The 19,772-nt window shown below is 45.2% G+C and overlaps 1 protein-coding gene across 7 annotated transcripts in view; it reads left to right on the top strand.

The window, feature by feature from the left end:
* The window catches only part of B3GNT2 (UDP-GlcNAc:betaGal beta-1,3-N-acetylglucosaminyltransferase 2), a 178,736-nt gene that overhangs the window by 23,273 nt on the left and 135,691 nt on the right, over positions 1-19,772 (top strand). For 5 of the 7 annotated variants that reach the window (XR_009506550.1, XR_009506553.1, XR_009506549.1 and 2 more), the window contains exons 2-3: positions 5,565-5,621; positions 8,865-8,955. Coding sequence is in view for 1 of the 7 variants with exons in the window: in XM_059943250.1 (XP_059799233.1) it covers positions 5,574-6,767 (1,194 nt within the window). In the remaining 6 variants the exon portion in view is untranslated. Of the gene's footprint in view, positions 1-5,564; positions 8,076-8,864; positions 9,018-19,772 lie in introns of those variants that run through there. The other 2 variants (XM_059943250.1, XR_009506552.1) reach the window with 2 other exon arrangements.

The following is a 19,772-nucleotide window of genomic DNA, read 5'->3' as shown; positions in this document are numbered from 1 at the left end:
GCAAATTAAAGAAGGAAGTTGTTAAACAAAATCAACTGAAGTGTTTTAGAAATTTTAAGACTGTTCAGTCTCTGTTGGGGAGAGTCAACTCCCAAGTACAAAGTGAAAGCTAAGGTTGTTCTTTGTCTGCATATGGGATTTTCTATTTCTGTTACTCACAGTAAAAATTCTGTGTTTCACAGTGAGGGTTGTATAACATCTTCCCTAGCTTCAGGGTAGGTTTTCTTACTCAAAATTCTTTTTGAGCAATGTAACTTCCTGCTCAAAAAAGGACACGGAATTGGTTTTATGTCTGTAATGGGAATATTTAGTCAAATATTCAGAGAGCTTTTTCCCACAGATATTTTTATGGAGGTCACTGCTTTATCCTCCTTTCCATGAACTTTGGTTTATTGTAGGAGTCTAGTTCTCATGCGAGGGACTGTGCCTCGGTCACAAATGAAAGTTGACATTTACACTCGATGGAAATGTATAATTGAGAATCTGGGTGGTTTTCCCACCCTTCCTTCTCAGGTTGGTTTGGAAGAAATGCTCTTTAGAAATAGTGGTAAGAGTTAGCCCAAGCTGCACGTTTGGGAATTTAGAAAAGGAAGGCTGGCCCCTTGTCAGAAGTGGGGCTGGGAGCTTCTAGGCTCCAATTTCCCTTTCTTTGGAAAGTCTTTGTAACAACCAAATGTACCATGACCCAGTGCCTTGGGTCTTTTCAGCCTTGAGCCAGCCCTTGAAACTTCACTGTTGACCTGGACCGGGTTACAAGAATGTGGCCATGCCTGGTAGAAAAAGGAGGAGATCCAAAAAGCCCTGGATTAGGAGCCAGAAGACTGTGTCATCTTGGCCTTACCTCTTAACTCTGTGGTGACATTTAGGCAGCCCAGTTGTAACCCTCTTGGAGCCTCTGTTTTTCTCCCTGGTGAAGTGGTATCCTCTCAGCTTCCCTGAGGGGGCACAGATGAGAAATGGACAGGAAATGTTCTGGAATCCTTTGAAAGTGGAATCCTTGAATCAAGGACTCGAATCCTTGAAACAAGGGGAGGATGGTGTCCCTTTGAGAGCCACAAAGCCCTGTCTTGGCCGAGAATATGGGAGGTCCTGGCTGGGTCTTGATGGCAGAAATAAAAGCCTGAATTGCTGTGATGAAGCTGGAAACCTTGGCCAGGGTCAGCAAGCTTAATGCACTCTTCAAAGTATTCCTGAAAGGATTGGTGCTTTTCGTGATACGAAACTTCACGTCATCATTTCAGATGGTTCTGGCTGGATTGCTGGTATCCATAGGTCTGGATGCATAGCTGGCTCATTTATCTGGAATTATATTATTCACCCTGAATCTTTTCCTAGGAAAATTAACTTATAGGTTCACGACCTGCTATGTAAAAGTACTGTGCTTCTCTTTTTTTTCTCCCTTAAGCTCTGCTGTTTTACTGTAGAAATTTCAGGAATAGTCTACTGATATCCATACTCCTTTTCTGAGTTGAAAGTTTCTGCCAAGTAGTTAGCTGTTCATAGCGCGTGCTGTTTTCCCTTCCAGACCTTCTTGCTCATTGTAGTCTTTCTCTGTTCACCCTCACCCTTTTCCTTGTCCTCCTTTCAGCCTGTTCACATGAAGGGCAAGACCAGTGATACTGGGTCAAGTGCTACTTCAGCTTTAGGAAAGTTATCCTAATTCAGAGAGAATGGTTTGTTTTTGGAAAGTGTTTTGTCTCGAATCTGGAGGCCAAAAAAAAACCAACTTAAAACTATCCATGATTTATCTGCTAATAAGATGACTAATTCTTTAATTGTATCAGATACCCACACAAATACATTCCAAGTGTCCACTTGAGCTCTCCTGTCCTGGCAAGTTAGGCCCATAACAAAGAGGTTTAGGGTGCCGAAGATGTACTGGCCTTCAGTTTGCATAAAAGGTGTGCTCAGAGGCTCACTTGAAAGGAGCTGACCTAAGGAGGGCATGGACCATAGACTTATGAATTATTCAGGTTGTGTGTGACTCGGGGCCCTTTATAACTATAATTAAGGAGTAGGGAATATCTTGTGGGGTTTCCTTTTTTTTCTTACCGCCTTCTTTGGAGGAAGTTTAAGAAGGCCCTTTCTTGGTACCTCAGTAGTGGGATTCTTGAGGAGTGGAGGGTGCGTAGTGGTTGAGAAGTGAGGGGAGAATGGAGTGGTGATGGGAGACTGCTTACCTGGGTGAGCTGAGAGCACCCACGTAACTTTATCGTCTGCCATGTTGTCTAGCTGTGTAGAGGCTTTGGGGCGTGGAAGGTATGGTGGAGGGACTGGTTTTGTAAAAACATCTTTTGCTTATATGCCCTTAACCAAAACTGTGTTTGGCAGTGATAAATACAAGCAACTAGATTTGGATCTACTGGACAGATTTTAAGAGATGCAGAACAGTTTGTGAATTCCCATTGATCTAATCTGGGCTGTTCAACATAGTGATAACGTCACAGCATTCTCAGCATGACAAATACTTCTGCCTTGAGAGTATTTGTTAGAATCCAGTGAATTTTTAAATCTTATAGTAACAAATAAATAAATAAACACTACCCTTGATTAAAATACATAATTAAGTTACAAGGATGTAATGGACAGCACAGGGAATATAGTCAATATTTTATCATAACTTTGTATGGAGTATAATCTATAAAAGTAGCAAATCACTATGTTGTATACCTGAAACTAATATAATGTTGTAAGTCAACTATGCTTCAATTTTAAAAAAACAAATAAACAAGATCCCATGCTCCTCCAGTGATACCAAACTGTTTCCTTTACACCATCCTTTTTGAACTTTCACATTTTGTATTGAAATTTTAGAAGAATCAATGTTTATTAACTGCAGCCCCCCCCCAATAAAAAAACCCACTTTGTTCTAGAGGTCAGAGAAGAGTGGCTACCATTTGACATGGTGGTCTTAGAACCCCCATCACCTTGGCTAGGATTCCAGCTCTGCCCTTAACACAGTTACTTCTTTAAATCTGTTTCCTCAGGTATAAAATGGGAATAAAAGTAACAATACCTACTTCAGAGGCTCCCTGTATCAAGATAATGCACCGTGCCTGAGAAGCAATACTTCTTTGGGATTCTTTTCTGAGGATGAATTCTCAACTGTAGAATTAACCTGATAAGAAAATTCTTTTTTTTTTTTTTTTTTTTTTTAAATTTTTATTTATTTATTTATTTATTTTTGGCTGCGTTGGGTCTTCGTTTCTGTGCGAGGGCTTTCTCTAGTTGTGGCGAGCGGGGGCCACTCTTCATCGTGGTGTGCGGGCCTCTCACTGTCGCAGCCTCTCTTGTTGCGGAGCACAGGCTCCAGATGCGCAGGCTCAGTAGTTGTGGCACATGGGCCCAGTTGCTCCACGGCATGTGGGATATTCCCAGACCAGGGCTCGAACCTGTATCTCCTGCATTGGCAGGCAGATTCTCAACCACTGCGCCACCAGGGAAGCCCCTTTTTTTTTTTTTTTTTTAATTTATTTTTGGCTGCATTGGGTCTTCGTTGCTGTGCACAGGTTTTTCTCTAGTTGTGGTGAGCGGGGGCTACTCTTCGTTGCAGTGCATGGGCTTCTCTTTGCGGTGGCTTCTCTTGCTGCGGAGCACGGGCTCTAGGCGCCTGGGCTTCAGTAGTTGCAGCACGCGGGCTTCAGTAGTTACAGCATGTGGGCTCAGTAGTTGCGGCACGCGCGCCCTAGAGCTCGCGGGCTTCAGTACTTGTGGCACATGGGCTCAGTAGTTGTGGCGCACGGGCGTAGTTGCTCCGCAGCATGTGGGATCTTCCCGGACCAGGGCTCAAACCCGTGTCCCCTGCATTGGCAGGCGGATTCTTAACAACTGTGCCACCAGAGAGGTCCCAACCTGATAAGAAAATTCTTTACCGAGTATTGCCATTCCACTTTTTGGGGTTGTCTTTTTTTTTTTCCTGCCTTTATTTTATTTTATTTATTTATTTTTTTTTAAAAAAATTATTTATTTATGGCTGTGTTGGGTCTTCATTTCTGCGTGAGGGCTTTCTCCAGTTGTGGCAAGTGGGGGCCACTCCTCATCGCGGTGCGCAGGCCCCTCACTGTCGTGGCCTCTCTTGTTGCGGAGCACAGGCTCCAGATGCGCAGGCTCAGTAGTTGTGGCTCACGGACCTAGTTGCTCCGCGGCATGTGGGATCCTCCCAGACCAGGGCTCGAACCCGTGCCCCCTGCATTAGCAGGCAGACTCTCAACCACTGCGCCACCAGGGAAGCCCCTGGGGTTGTCTTTTAATGTCAAGCTTATCTAACTGGTTGTTCTTGGGCCATCTGTCTCACCAGTGTTAGAACTCTGCAGTTACAACCCCAGCAAACCATCTCATTACTCTTTCTTTGTTCTGTTGCCCACAGCCTGAAATCTATTCTTGGCCTTTGATATTTCACTAAAATGTCATTTTCATTTCTCTTTTTCTTCTTGCTATAAACAGCAGGGATCTTAAGAATACAGTTTGAGTTTTGACAAATGTGTACACCCATGAAACCCCATCCAGATCAAGACATACGCAGTATATTTCTATACCCAAGAAGGCCCCTCCTGACTCTCTCCATTCAAAACCCCTACCCCTATCACTCTCAGATTTCTAGGGCCTAGATTAATTTTGCCTTCTTGAACCTAACGTAAATGGAGTTTGAGGTCTGTCTCTCCCTCACTACACTGTTGTTGCTCGTAGCAGTAGTTTTCCTCTTTATTGCTAAGGGTTGTTCCAGTGTATGAATATAGCACAGTTTCATAATCCATTCTTCTGTTGATGACATTTTGGTTGGTCTCAGTTGTGGGCGATTTGGATGAAGCTGGTGTGAAGCTGGTTTCATCTCTCTGAACACTCAGTGTGGTTAGTGTCTCCTCCACCTCCTAACCCTGCAGCCCTGGGCAAGTGTCTTAATCTTTCTGCCTTGGTTTCCTCATCTGTAAAATGGAAGGTCAGGAAACAATTCAAGGTTGTGGCCACCATTTAAAAAAAAATAAGAGTAAAATAGGGGATCAGAGTGAATGACATGGAACTGCACATGTTGCAACTCACATAAATACAGTTTTGTGTGTGTGCAGGTATGTACATAATAACAAATATAAACTGTATTTGTTTTTATGAATTGTGAGCACATCCGTGTGCAGCACACTGATTTGTATATGTCCTTGTGTAAGCAAGGAAGTTGAAGCACCTGTGAATTATCTAGTTAATTCGTATCTTTGCCCTCCGGTGTCCAAAACGGCCACAGCGTTAAGGGTCATTTATACACAGCTCGCTATAGGCCAGCCACTGTTTTAAAAGCTTACATATAAAGGCATATAGCTCTCACAACCGTCCTATGAAGTGGGTTATTATCCCCGTTTTATAGATGGAGAAGCTGAGACATTGGTTATACAACTTGCCCAAGGTCACAGAGCTTGAAATAGGATGATAGGGCCATGATTTGAACCCAGGCAGTGCAAGTCTAGAATCTGTGCTCTAAACCGCTATTCCGGGGGACATAAAAGAGGCAAGTGACATGTGAGCAAATGCAATTAATAATAATCTAATCAATACAATGCTCCTCTCTTTTATTTCAGATATGAGAAATGAGTGTTGGACGTCGAAGAATAAAGTTGTTGGGAATCCTGATGATGGTAAATGTCTTCATTTATTTGATTGTGGAAGTCTCCAAAAGCAGTAGCCAAGAAAAAAATGGAAAAGGGGAAGTAATAATACCCAAAGAAAAGTTCTGGAAGATATCTGACCCTCCCAAGGCATATTGGAACAGGGAACAAGAAAAGCTGAACAGGAAGTACAATCCCATTTTGAACATGTTAGCCAACCAGACAGGGGAAGCATACGGATTTTCCAACATAAGCCATCTGAATTATTGTGAACCTGACCTGAGGGTCACGTCAGTAGTTTCAGGTTTCGACAGTTTGCCAGACAGATTTAAAGACTTTCTGTTGTATTTGAGATGTCGAAATTATTCACTGCTTATAGATCAACCCGATAAGTGTGCAAAGAAGCCCTTCTTATTGCTGGCGATTAAGTCCCTTACTTCACATTTCGACAGAAGGCAAGCGATTCGGGAATCTTGGGGGAAAGAAACAAATGTGGGGAACCAAACAGTGGTGCGAGTCTTCTTACTGGGCCAGACCTCCCCAGAGGACAACCATCCTGACCTTTCAGATATGCTGAAATTTGAGAGTGAGAAACACCAAGACATTCTTATGTGGAACTACAGAGACACCTTCTTTAACTTATCTCTGAAAGAAGTACTCTTTCTCAGGTGGGTGAGCACTTCCTGCCCAAATGCTGAGTTCGTGTTCAAGGGCGATGATGATGTTTTTGTGAACACCCATCACATCCTGAATCACTTGAATAGCTTATCCAAGAACAAAGCCAAAGATTTGTTTATAGGTGATGTGATTCACAATGCTGGACCTCATCGGGATAAGAAACTCAAGTACTACATCCCGGAAGTTGTTTACACGGGCGTCTACCCGCCTTATGCAGGGGGAGGTGGATTCCTGTACTCCGGCCACCTGGCCCTGAGGCTATACAATGTAACTGACCAGGTCCTTCTCTACCCCATCGATGACGTTTATACTGGAATGTGCCTTCAGAAACTTGGCCTCGTTCCAGAGAAACACAAAGGCTTCAGGACATTTGATATAGAAGAGAAAAACAGGAATAACATTTGTTCCTATGTAGGTTTGATGTTGGTACATAGTAGAAAACCTCAAGAGATGATTGATATTTGGTCTCGGTTGCAAAATGCTCATTTAAGTTGCTAAATTATGTACAGAACTAAATTTTGCATAGAAAGATGTATCTCGAATAGTTCCCATGTTGTGTTCTCTCACATTAGAGGTAATTTCTATGTAAAACCATCAAAACTGCCTTTATGAGTAGTATCCATATGAGGGCCTCTAAACCTTTCAATGTAGTGCTTTCTGAAGAGGGAAAGCAGAAGATCCTAATTTTTATGTAGGATATGACAGGACGAATGGTTCTGACCCTTCCTGCTGGCTAGTGGTCATTATTTTCTAACTTGTCCCCCTTGTCATCTGAAATCATGTTTCTGGAATCTGATCGTGTTAAGTTATTTTTGTTTTGCCCTCATATGATGGTAATCCTATTTCCCATTATAATGAGTGGATTATCTGCAATTTAGGTATTCATAAACCTATTGGCTACAAAGACACTGATATATGATTCAGTGCTTTTTGTGAAATGGGATTACATTTATTTTCATGAAATTTGGATGAATTTTTTAAATAGTCTGGAAAAATTAACTTCTGTTGAAATTTCCTGCCACCCCAACATTTCCTTGGGTTAATCTAATCAATCAGTTTTGCAAAATGGGAATCACCCTGTGACATTCATCCAGTTTATCTTGTTATGTCTTCTGGTCATAATAAGGAGAAAGCTTAACTATCTTGTATTTGGTTTGCTGGGTGGTGTCGTCATAGTTCTCTCTTTTTTAGTATTTGAAAATAATGAGTATGATTCCATAATCTTCAAACTGAAGATTGAATTGACCCTGGTAACCATATTGTGTTTATGATTTTTCATTGTGGACCAGGAAAGCATGTGTAACTTTTGAACTTTAAGTGAAAAGATTGAAGTTGCAGACCTTTTTATCAGTGGTTTGTCAGTTTAAAACTGCAGAATTCTATTCTTGCCACATGATTATGTGTTGCTTATACAAAATTATTATCCTGAGTAGTGACTGCTTTCCTGTCTCAGTGTAGAAGTGCCTGTGTTTTTATTTATTGTTCAGATCAAATACCAAAACATTTTCTTAAAATATATTTTGTGTAATATTTTATTTGTATACAGTGTTGTTGATGAATTATTTAACTAGAGCATGGTATTTTAAGTAGTAAGTATAACATATGTTAAATAAAGTTAATTGTTATTTTTGAATTAAAAATTTTGGCGGGGGGGATATGAACTAGAATTCTGCCAAACTGTTGCTTATATATACTGTCTTGTAACATGCTTTCTTGAGACATTTTTGTGTTATAGATATGAAGATTCTTACCAGATGTGATACTGGGGACTGTAAGAAGATGGAAATAAAGTCACCATATTTTTAATTGTCACGTGTAATGTGTAATCTATAATCTCTGTTTCCAGCATTTAATTACATTTTCCCCAAAGAGGCCATTTCTTCCCCCCAGAAACTATTACAGTAATATTGAACTATACCTTTTCATCTGTCTTTGTATTTAAAATTCTTAAAAGCGCTTTCCCATGTAGAGTCTGTAGAGAGGAGTATGAATACTTATTTATGCTTCCACTTTCAGTGAGTATAAAGGATTTAACTCTTTATACTCACTGAAAATGGAGTGAGTGGAATGGAGCAGCGTCTTAAAGATTGTATCATCCTAAGCCGTGTCCATTTTGGGGTTTGTATCCATGGTGATGAAACAGAGAGCATCTTTGACCGCTCAAGTTTCTTTCCTAGACTTTTGTTGAGAAGAAACTGCTAACGCTCAATTAAAAACAAGTAGGCATTGGATGAAACTCAAAAAACAGAAGGATTAGTGTTGTGAGAACATGTAGCACACTGTCCTCTCCTAGTGGGAATGTTGAGGCCATACATGTGAGCGAGTATGAGGGCACAGATACTCGATGTGGGTTTGAAGATTTGTAAGCTTGGTCCTTCTAAAGGGTTCATGTGCCTGCATCTGACCTCTCTCCTCCAGTGGTTGTGAGTAGAGGGTGGTGGCCACATCACCACATCAGGTTTAGAGAAGAGTAATGAAGCTCTCAGAGCATTCATAGGCAACTGGTTCACAAATTGCTTGTGTCCGTGTAACTTGACCATGTGCTCTTAAGTAATAGATTTCTCCTCTGAGGAAGATTTAATTTTTTTCTTGTAGGGAGTCTCCTTCACTGAGATTTCAAGTCTACGGAGAAAGAAGAGATGTAGCAGGTTTTGAAACATGTTTGGAGGACCACGGAGGGCCTTTGGTGAGCCTCCTCTTGACATGTGCTATTATTCGAACATCATTCCTTGGTGCTGACAATGTCTGGTGGGTGAGATGCTCTCTGGCTTTTCTTTATTTGACAGAAGCTCTCATGCAGTCGTTACCTGAGCCCACAACACTGGTCATCGACCTCATGGGATGACCCTTTTCAGCAAAGGGATACTAGATGTTACAGCTTTCCACATGCTTGGGCTCAGTGTTGGTACTGACTGATCCCATGCAAGCGCTCTTGGTGTCCATGAGCTGGATTCTCACCTGAGCTTCCATCTCTTGGATGTAAGCATCACAGCCTAATTCATTCTTAGAGAACTGTTCAATAACTGAGGCCTCAGTGGAAACTGCTTTTTGGACCTTTTTTCATGGTTACTCCCAAGTCATGTTGTTTTTGAGTTTGAGGGCCAAAAAGGCTAAATGAGCATTGCCAGAGTTTGGACTTTTCATAAACCCAACCACACCTTAAGAGGAAAAGGATGAAAGAGACCAGAATGGCATATTTCCATCCCTGACCCTGGTTTCCTTTCTTGAGTTGGTTGAGAGAGAGTGGAAAAGAAGGGCAGGAAGTTTGAGTCTCACTTGAAGTTGAATCCAGAATTAAAGGCACCCAAAGTGTGACCACCTCCTACTTTTCTACTCCTGATTGGTATGGTCTGGAAGTCTGATGTTCTGGGTTATCTTGTTTCCCTTAGATGCAGGAAGGGAGAATGCATTTATGAAGGTAAAGGATGGCTTATTTTCACTTCCAGGAAAGCTGAAATGAAAGAAGCCTTTACTTGGGCCAAAAGTTAACTTTTCTGTGATTTGCGTTAAGAAAAATGTCAGGTGAAGTAAAAAGTCTTGTTTAGAACAGGAAAGTAAATACTTCATGTGCTAGGCTGTCTAGGTTATAGGATAAATTAGTTTTTCCTTTATGTTAATTCTGTATTAGTTTTATTTTTTAAATGCTAGGGTCATCTGCCAAGTAATTTTGAAACTGAGCTTTACCTAATTAGGGTTAACAATCTGAAAAATTAAAATATTTATCATAATTTATTTAGGTCTCAATACACTTGAAAGTTTCTTTCCCCCCTTAATATCTTTTTTTTTTTAATAAATGTATTTATTTTTGGCTACGTTGGGTCTTCATTGCTGTGCGCGGGCTTTCTCTGGTTGCGGTGAGCGGGGGCTGCTCTTCACTGCGGTGTGTGGGCTTCTCATTGCGGTGGCTTCTCTTGTTGCGGAGCACAGGCTCTAGGCGCGCGGGATCCGTAGTTGCAGCTCGCGGGATCTAGAGTGCAGGCTCAGTAGTTGTGACGCACGGGCTTAGTTGCTCCATGGCATGTGGGATCTTCCCGGACCAGGGCTGGAACCTGTGTCCACTGCATTGACAGGCGGATTCTTAACCACTGCGCCAGCAGGGAAGCCCGCCCTTAATATCTTGAAAGGTAGAGGCCAAGAATGAGGCACTTTTGTCTTTAAGGAGGCCCTAAAATCTTGTTTGTTCACATCACATATGAAATTCCATATTTATTAATTGTAAGATTCAGTACTTTTTATATACCACTAAAAAGCCCAATATGATTTGTATCAATTGTACGATATGCCTCAATTGCGGGGGTGTTAAAAAATGAAATATTACATCTTAGAATAATTGAAGTACTGCATTAGTGTGTGTATATGTGTATGTGTGTGTGTGTGTATATGTGTGTGTGTGTGTGTGTGTGTGTGTGTGTGTGTGTGTGTGTGTATGCCCTTAAATTGAAAGATGAAGCTTCATTTAGGTTTATTTGAAAGATAGAGCCCTGTTTAGGTTTATTTCCTGCTTCTCTCACTTTAATCTGTGTTTAGGAGTTTTCACCCAAGCAACCATAGTAGTGGCTTCTGAGCTTTGGCAGTTGTTTTCTTCCTGTCTGTGTGCATTGTGAAAGGGAATGTATTGATTGCGCTGAAGCAGCAGAAGTAGAGTTTTTAATTTGATTGTAATCCAAGGGCTTATTTCGAAGTCAGGGGCCAGGCGGTTGAACAATGGTGCTTGCAGCTTCCCGACAGCTGCCCTGTATCAGGGAAATGCTCTTTCATCCTACGCAAGCAGTAAGCCGGCCACGTGAAGAACTTGCATCCTCAGTGTCAGCATGGGCTCACTCATTGCTCTGGAATCCTACCATCCTGTATACAGCCCATCGCTAGCCTGTCTTCAACTAACACTTTCTTCCAGCTCATCATCCAAGCCCTTCCCCAAATTGGCTTTCCTAACCATTCTATTGAAAGGCCATCAGTAACTCTGATCCTGGTACCAACTTCAACCACCTCTTCTTTTAAAATAATTATATCAAAATGAAAAAAATATTATCCTACCCTTGGTTGGGGTTCTTCCAGAAACAGATCTTAAAGAGGAGGATTCCAGCTCAAGTTAGTGTTTTAGGAAGTGCAGGTGCGTGGTCCATGGTGAAGTGATGTTGGGAAGGCTGACAGCCAATAGGAGTGTGTGTTAAGCCAACGGGCACCATGGAACTGGAGCTCAGCCCCTGGGACATCTCTGAAGAACAGTCCAGAAAACTTGTGTCAGAAGGATCCCTCCTCCAGCCTGGGGCGGGGGGTGGTGGGGGGCTGGGCTATTTTTTGTAACAGTTCTATTGGACATTCAAGTGTGCTATGATTTTGAGTAGATTAGGGTTGTGCTGTAACTATCACTACAGTCCATAAGAGAAACAATTTAGTTTTCAGTCATAACTGTTCTATTACTTAGCCCTTTACAGAAATTATTTATTTTGGCTATGTCTTTTACTTTTTTAAAAAATTACATGGGACTGAGTGAACTGATGAGGATGAGTATAATTTTTGTGACTTTCTGTTTGAATTAAAAAAAAAAAAATCCCACAAGGACTCAGAGGCAAAGAATATACAAATCAATTTTCACTGCAAAGTAAAGGAGCTGTTACAGTGGAGGATTACTGGACTGAATGTCAATATTATCGCATAATATGAGTGTGTTTCATGTTTGGTAATTGCAATCATTGTTGCTTTTGTTGTGGTCATCCATGTACAATGCTTGGTGTCAGGCTATTTATCTCTTGTAAAAATAAAATACAGTGTGTGTGTGTGAAAAAAAAAAAAATTTCGAAAGGAATATCTTGTTCTCTGAATACTCCTCTTTCCATAGCCGCCTGTTCTTTATGGATGCAATGACTTCCTATAAGAAAACAAATTAGACTTTTATTTTGATAATCCATGGATTTTCTAAGGGCTTGGTTATGAAGAGAACATTAAGCGATTATTTGCCATTTTTGTGAATGAAAGATTGAACTGACTTGTATAAGTTCCTGAGAAGGATTTCTTTTTCAGGGCTATTCACCCAAAAGTCCACTTCCCTGCATTTGGAGTGAGGGTTTGTATGCGTGTGTGTCTTGGTTTAGGCTGATGTCCTTTCAGGGACTGAGCAGGTGGGGAACAGGTAGATTTGACCCCAGAAGCTGGAGCTGCCTTTCCTCTTTTTGCTCTGGGCTTGTTTGGGGTGTTCTGCTTAGCTTCTCCCAACCCACATACTGCATCTCTCTGCTCAGTTTAGGGAACATTTCCTAGCATGTAAGCATCTGAGCTCATGCTCACCCAACTTGTGTAGATATGTGTGTGCACGTGCGTGCGTATGTGTGTGTGTGTGTGTGTGTTTGGTGGGGGGCAGTGCTGGTCCAGATGGTGTGCAGCCAGGCCCTCAGTCAAATCACCCCCATTGCCGCCTCGAACCTGGGAGCTTCTGTGGGGCTCCCATGGGAAGGCCAGCCGCGTAACCCCTGCAGCCTTTTCTCGTTCATGTTCTGGACTGTGCTTTCCTTCTGGTTTGTCCATTGATAAAATTCCGTGTGTTTTCCATCTTTCCGAGAGGAAATCTTTCTGTTGCTGGTACCATGTTCGTTGCCAGCGCTGCCTTGGGTTTCTTCATTTTTGTCTCCCTTATTGTCATTTCAAGGTGATTTTAGTAGTGGGAGGAGGCCAGCACTCGTGACCGCGTTCTGTTCTGAACTGGGGTCCCCAGGCTGTCCCTCCTGGTCCCTGACCTCTGCGGCGTTTCACTCCGTGCTCTCCTGCCTGCCCTGTATGGCAGGCACTCCTCGTCCATCTGCGCCGCTGCAGAATCCTGTGCTCCTTAATCCTGTCGGCTCCCTGGTCCTGAGCTGCCCACGCTGCTCCCACAGCCTCCTGCCTGGCCTCTCCCTTAGGGTCCTCCTGCTGCGCCGCTCCCCAGTGTTCCCACCACTGAACCCCACTCTTCAGTCTACCTCCAGTGAAGAAACCAATGGGAAACCTTCCGAGTTCATTTCTCGCCCACCTCTCCTCCTCTGCCGCCCTCCTGCCCTTCACTCATTTCCTCCTCTGCAGGACCTGCCTACCTGGCTTCTCCCTGTAGGGACAGATCTGCCTTGAAGCCCAGCACACTCTCGGGGTCACACTTGTCTACTTTATAGACTTAGGGTCACAGCCAGACCCCCCAGATGTCCCCCCTGCCCCTACCCCCCATCCTGGGGAAATGGGTCCCTGAGGCCCCAGGTCTGGGGCAGGCCTTACGAAATGGGAGAGGTTCCATTTTATGGTTTCTATGGTAAATTTCCCCCTGACTTAAAAGCACTGTCCCTTGGCTCCTGGTCTCTTTGAATGCTTTTACCTCTAGGGCAGGTAGGGGTGGGGTGCAGACCTTCAGTTCCCCTCCAAGTGGCTCTGGGTTGCCCAGGAGCGTAGTGGATGTTTGAATGCCCTTCCGATCAAGGAAGAAGATTAGTATTCAAGGTCAGTTCCTTTGTTGTCGGGGTCAGAGCACTTGCTACCTTGCCTTGTCCTTGTCGATATCTGCCCTGTGCTCCCCCTCAAAGCACCCTCAACCCTCCTCTGACTGCCTTGGCACAAGACCTCTCCTTCCCTCCCTTGTTTGTCTTTATTATCCTGGTGGTGACAACGGGAACTGGCCTGAAAGGGCCTGGGCCAGAGCTGTCTCCCCCTGCCCTGTCCTCCACGCTGTCCCCTGTGCTGCAGCTACTGACGGGTGGGGTGGGAGTGAGGGCTGGCCCGGGGAAGGGGGCTCTGGGGCTTGTTCACAGACACCCGACCCTGCCCAGGCAGCACCCCTTCAGGTGCCCAAAATTCCAGAGTGGGTGGGAGGTGGCCAGGCCTTCCTCGCCTCGGTCTGGTCCTACCCAAGCTCTCCCTGGACAAAGACCTGGCGCTCGCCTCCTTTGAATCAGTGGCCCTCTGGACTCTTCCTCCTCTCGTTCAAGGGTTCAAGGCACTGGACTCAGAATGCCTCTTCCCACTTGTACCACCTCATTGCAAAATGGGATACAGTCATGAGATGTTAACCAATCATCAGATGATTTATTTCCAGTCTGTGGGCAGAGAAGAGGATGGAAACGCAGAATTTTGTTGGCACATAGCAAAGTTAGCCAAGGGGCAGGCTTGGAGGGGCCTAGCAGGAAGTCTTACCGTGCAGAGACCCAGGGGCAGACAACAGGTGCCACGGTCCAGAATGGCAACAAGGCTCAAGTCCTGTCTGTCCTGCCCGTCGGAACCTTGAGGCCCAGCACACCGGAGCGGCAGTCAGTCAGGAGCCAGAGTTGCAGATTCTGTGGCCTCTGGTCTGCTCTTACCCTCCTGGCTGGTGAGATGGGAGAACCCCAGAGAGGCACAAGGTGAGAAGAACCAAGAAAATGATCAAACCTGGGCAATCCCGAACCTCTTAAATAGCGGTAATCTCACATGTATTTTTCCTCTTGTGGGATGTAAGAAATGAGTATTGAGGGCTAAAGTTGTCGGGCTTAGAGTTGGTGGGAAATGCCTTTATTTATTTGATTTCGAAAGCCTCCCAGAGTGAGTCACTGTGGAAGGAATGAAGAAGGAGGGGCTGTGATGCATGGTCAGAAAAGCTAGAGAAACTTCTCACTCATGGAGTCCTGCTGGATTGGAGAACAAGATGAACAGAAGATGCAGCACAACCCCATGGAGAGCCCGCTGGCCCATGAGGCGGGGGAGGGGGCGTTTCATGGCCTGTCTTGCTGGTCACACTTATAGAAATCGCAGAGGTGCTTATTGGAATGAGCTGGCACGGTCCCTGCAACTGAGTACCTGCTCAAGAAATAGGAGCTATTATAACAATTTAAAAAACTCGGCTGTGGCAGATTTTTAATAACATGGCAAACAAAATATTTTCTGCTTTACTCAAAGTCTGGGCGTTTTTCGTTGCTGGTAGACCAACCCTGTAAGTTATTCTTCTGAGATGGGATTGATTTGTTTGGGGAATCTTGCACTTAGAAAACTTGAAATTCAAAAATAATTTTTAAATTTTAATTTTGAATTAATTTTTTGTTTCCAGAAAAGTTGTAGAGCAGAGAGTACCCGTATATGTCCAACCCAACTTTCCCTAACGTTAACATCTTACATAACCACATCACAATGATCAAAATGAACATTAACCAACCAACGACAGGAAATCAGTACTGCTCTAATTCTATTACCTACACTACAGACCTTACGGGGATTTTACTAATTTTTTCCACTAATGTCCATTAGGCTCCTGTTCAAGGTCCCACATTACATGTAGTTATTTTTCCTTGGCCTTCTGCAATCTATTAGTTTCTAAACCTTTCCTGACTTTAATCTTTTTGAAGAGTACTCGTTATTTGTACAGTGTCCTTCAACTTGGGCTTGTCTGATGTTTTCTCACGATTTGCATGAGGTTTTGTATTTTTGGCAAGAATACCACAGAGGTGGTGTTTTGTCCCCAGTGCATCCTGTTGGGGACTCCTGGTGTCAATATGTCCCATTCCTGGCAATTTTAACCTTTGTTTAACCTGGTTTCTCCTCTGTAAGGTACTTTCTCTTTGTAGTTAAGAAATATCTTGGAGGGCATTTGTACATTTAAAACTAACAAATAACTGAGTTAATGCATCTAAAGCACTTAAGGCCTGGCGTGTAGTAAGTGCTCAAGGAATATAGCTGTTGTTTTTTTCATCATCACTTTTATTGCTGCCTCCGTCCCAGTTCTGTCCCTGGTTTTCCTCTGGTGTTGGCTGCCTTTACTGTTCCCTTCATTATCCGCTGCATACCCTGCCGATCCAACCTGCACTGGGCACTTCCTCACGCTGGGGTTGGCTTTCTCATTCAAACTGTCTGTGGCCTCAGGAAGGGCACAGAAGAGCTGGAGGTGTCTCGGCACGTGGGGGTCGGGGTGGGGCAAGAGCCTACTGTTACTCCAGGGTGAGGGGAAAGCCTGCTAACAGGAGGAGTGCTCATCTCTCTTTGTGGGATGTGCTTACTTTAGAGGGGCCTTGGCTGGGGAGGCCGGCTGGCCCATATCATTCACGGTGGAAGTCTGGACCAGAACCCGAGGACCCACGGTCACACTCCTCGTGGACCTGCAGGGACAGGATGAAGGAGAGCCCACCTGGCTGAGGCCTTGAAGCAGGAATGAGCCAGAGGCAGGCCTCCTTCTGTAGAAGACGGTGGAGTTTTCTCCAGCGAGGCGGTGGGTTGCTGCTCTGAGCCACCTTCAGGGGTCACTCTAAGGGGGAGAGTCAGGGGTGGAGGGAGCCCTGAGCCCTCCCTTCCTGCACAATGCCCAAGTAAAGCAACCCTGGCTCCGCCTAGATGAGAGCAGGGGCTCCTCAGCCAAGGTCAGGAGATGCCAGTGCTCTCAAGGAAGCCTGCTACAAACTGCTTTCCAGGAGGTTCCTTGTCCTTCTAGCACACACCGTTTTGTTTGCAGAATGGCTTTTCTTGGCAGCCTTCTCAGCCTCCCAGACTCTTCCCGTACGTTAGAGCACTCGGGCTCTATTTTGACACAGAGGTGAAGTTTCGCATGTTTGAAAATAGCTGCCATGCAGAGGACTGTTGTAGCTCCTGTTTTTGCCTGCAGCACACTTTCCTCCATCTTCCTCCTTCTGGAAGCAGACCGAGCCCCGGGACTGGAGGGTTGGGCACGTGGCCAACCAGGACCCACGGGAGTCCTCCCTGCGCTGGGAGAGGGGTGCTCTTCTTCTTCGGGGCTGATGGAATTGCCCGGCCAGCTCCCTGACTCTCTGCAGGAAGCTTCCCATCGGCAGAGGAAACAAACAAGGGCGACTCGTGTGGAAGCAGGAAGAGGGGGTGGAGAGGGCGATGGTGACACATGGGAGCGTTTGAGCCCTGGGTCCACGTCCACCGCTGGCCCTTCCCGGCTATGTGAGTCAATGCGTTCCTTTCCTCTCAAGCTCGCCGGGGTTGGGTTTCTTGGTCCTGGCTGACACCATGAAGCCTAGTTCCTTCCCTGAGTTCTAGGTTGAGCCCAGCTGTGGATGCCTCCAGATTCCTACACCAAGGCACCCAATTTCAGGTCGATTTCTCCCAGGAGGCAGCTGGGGATGGGAGTTGAGGTACTTGTCTTAGGCCAAAGAATCTGGGTGGAAAGATCTAGGAAGCAGGCAGCAGGGAGTAGGAAGTAATCTCCTTTCTCCCAGCGTGTGTTCAGCGTCGGTCTGGAGATCCCCGGATGAGAGAGTTTACAGCTTCTCTTTCAGGGTCAAGTTTATAGGCTCAGTTTATAAGTGTTAGCTCTGGTGACATGTGAAGAGCCAAAAAAAGAAAAGGAAGAAGCGTGTGTGCGCTCACGTGAGTGTGTGCGTGTGTAAAATCCAGTTCCCTGGGAGAAGATGCTGGTGGGCTGGGAGAAGAATGGGGAGGGGGAGGTGCTTAGTTGCGTCTACAGCCAGTGCGTGGGGTGCGGGTACCCCCAAGGGGCCTCACAGTCAGGTGAGGGAGACCCTGGCAGCTCCACAGTGGGGTAACGAGCAGCTGGTACCAGCTGTGAGGGGAAGGTGGGTGGGTGCTCATTAGAAGGTTCTGTGCTCCAAGCTGCACAGGGCTCTCCGGGGCCTGAGCGAGCTGGGGCCAGGCAGCATACAGCTGCGGAGGTTGGAACGATGCCCTGCTTTCATAATCGATGTGACCATTCCTGAAAGGGTGCTTGGTGTTGGCAGGCGTGGGGAGGCGAGACCTCTGGGCCTGTTGGAGGGAGTGAGTGCGTTGCCGCTGGGTGCAAAGCGCTCTGGCTGCTGGGAGGGGAGTTCAGTGCGTCTGTGAGATGTGATCCATTGAGCCCAATCCCGGTTTCCTCCTTCAGTTCACACATGAGGCAGGCGAGGCTTAAGAAGTTATGTCAACTCAAGTTCACACAACCAGCAAGTCAGGACCCAGAACTTATACTTGGGGCGTCTGACTCCAAAGTGTAAGGGCTTTACCTCGCTGTGGGACTGTCTCCCTGGGCCTGCCAGAGGAGGACGTGCAAGGCCATCACCGTCCCAGGAAGTGCCACTAGCGCTGTGGCATCTCTGCCCAGGTCCCCGGCCCTGAGCTTGTATTTGCCCTTTGGCCTCTGACCCCACTGTCCAGAGATTTTTTCCCTCCGTCAGCCACCTAACTCAGGTTTCGTCTTCCGAGAGTCTGACCCCAGCCCCACCCTGGTGCCCCACTGTGAAGAGCCTGGGGTTCTACTCACAGACCCACAGTGTTTGTTGATGAAGATGTGTGGCCCCCGAGAAGATGTGTTAGTCGGTGAAAAAAACTGAGGCTCACAGAGCATGTGACCTTTTCATTTCAAATAGGCAGTAAAAGGTAAGGCAGGTAGTGATTGCCTAGGGCTTAGAGGTGATGGAGGAGGGAAATGGGGAGTGACTATTAAGGAGTATGTGGTTTCTTTAGGTGAAAATGGTCTAAAATTCATTGTGGTGATGGTTGTACAACTCTGAATATACTAAAAACCATTGAATTGTACACTTCAAAAAGGTGAATTGTGTGGTATGTGAGTTATATCTCAGTAAAGTTGCTACTAAAAAAAATTAAATTTCACCACATTTTAAGGGGGAAAAAGGGTAAGGCAGGGCCTCAATTCCAAGTCTTGCACAAAACAGACCAAATCAGTTGAGTCACATTGCTCCCCCAGTACCAGTAACGGACACATTGGGCTCTACGACGGCTACTGCCCACTAGACGTGTCCTTTTAATGTTTCCCCCCAGTTGTCGATACACGCCTTCCCAGTTCTGGAGACAGAGGCCTAAGGCCTCTTCCGATGTTGAAATTCTGTAATTGTGATTCCATGATGCTGTGAGACCCCTGCCTGTCCGTGAGCTGGTTGCTTGGAATCAGGGGTGCAGTCAGGGCAAAGGGCTGTCGATCTCTGGGCTCAGTCACTTTGCTGCTTTCCCATCAGTCACCCTGTTAGACTAGGTGTGCACCCAGGATGAGGCCGGTTCTGTCTTGTCCGTCCCGGAGTCCCTGGTGCCTGCTGTCCTGTTCCTCCACTTTATTGGCTTCAGAGCACTGGTTTCTTTGCACGTAGTCTGCCATCCACACCCACAGGGCAGAGGTGTGTCTTCCTGTTCACCTCTGTACCTGCCCATGACAGGAGCTCAAGGGTTGGGTGTTGAATGAATGAATATGCGAAACATAGTAATATTTGTCCATAGAAGACGTATGTGAGTGAATAGATAAGTTTCCCAAGTGTTTTTCCTAAGATTTTTTTTACTAACCAGATTGATTTAATTTGAGTTTAATATTTGTTCTCTTCCACTCAGTTTTCACATAAAGTAGGTGAAAAGTTCTCTGAGGGCAGGTATCTGTTGTGTTTACCTCTGTATCTTGTCCATAATAGGAGCTTAATAGAGAGTTGTTGAATGAATGAATAGATGAACATGGTAATATTTGTTGAAGGAAGAAAAGGTAGTATAACAAGCAAAATGTCCCCAGAGAGGAAAGGGGGAAAGAGCAGGGGAGTGTTTGTTCCACATAGTTGCTGACTTTTTTTTTTT

Source organism: Balaenoptera ricei, chromosome 13 (genome assembly GCF_028023285.1).
Source record: "Balaenoptera ricei isolate mBalRic1 chromosome 13, mBalRic1.hap2, whole genome shotgun sequence".
NCBI classification, from domain to species: domain Eukaryota; kingdom Metazoa; phylum Chordata; class Mammalia; order Artiodactyla; family Balaenopteridae; genus Balaenoptera; species Balaenoptera ricei.
This window is presented reverse-complemented; position numbering and strand designations above follow the sequence as displayed.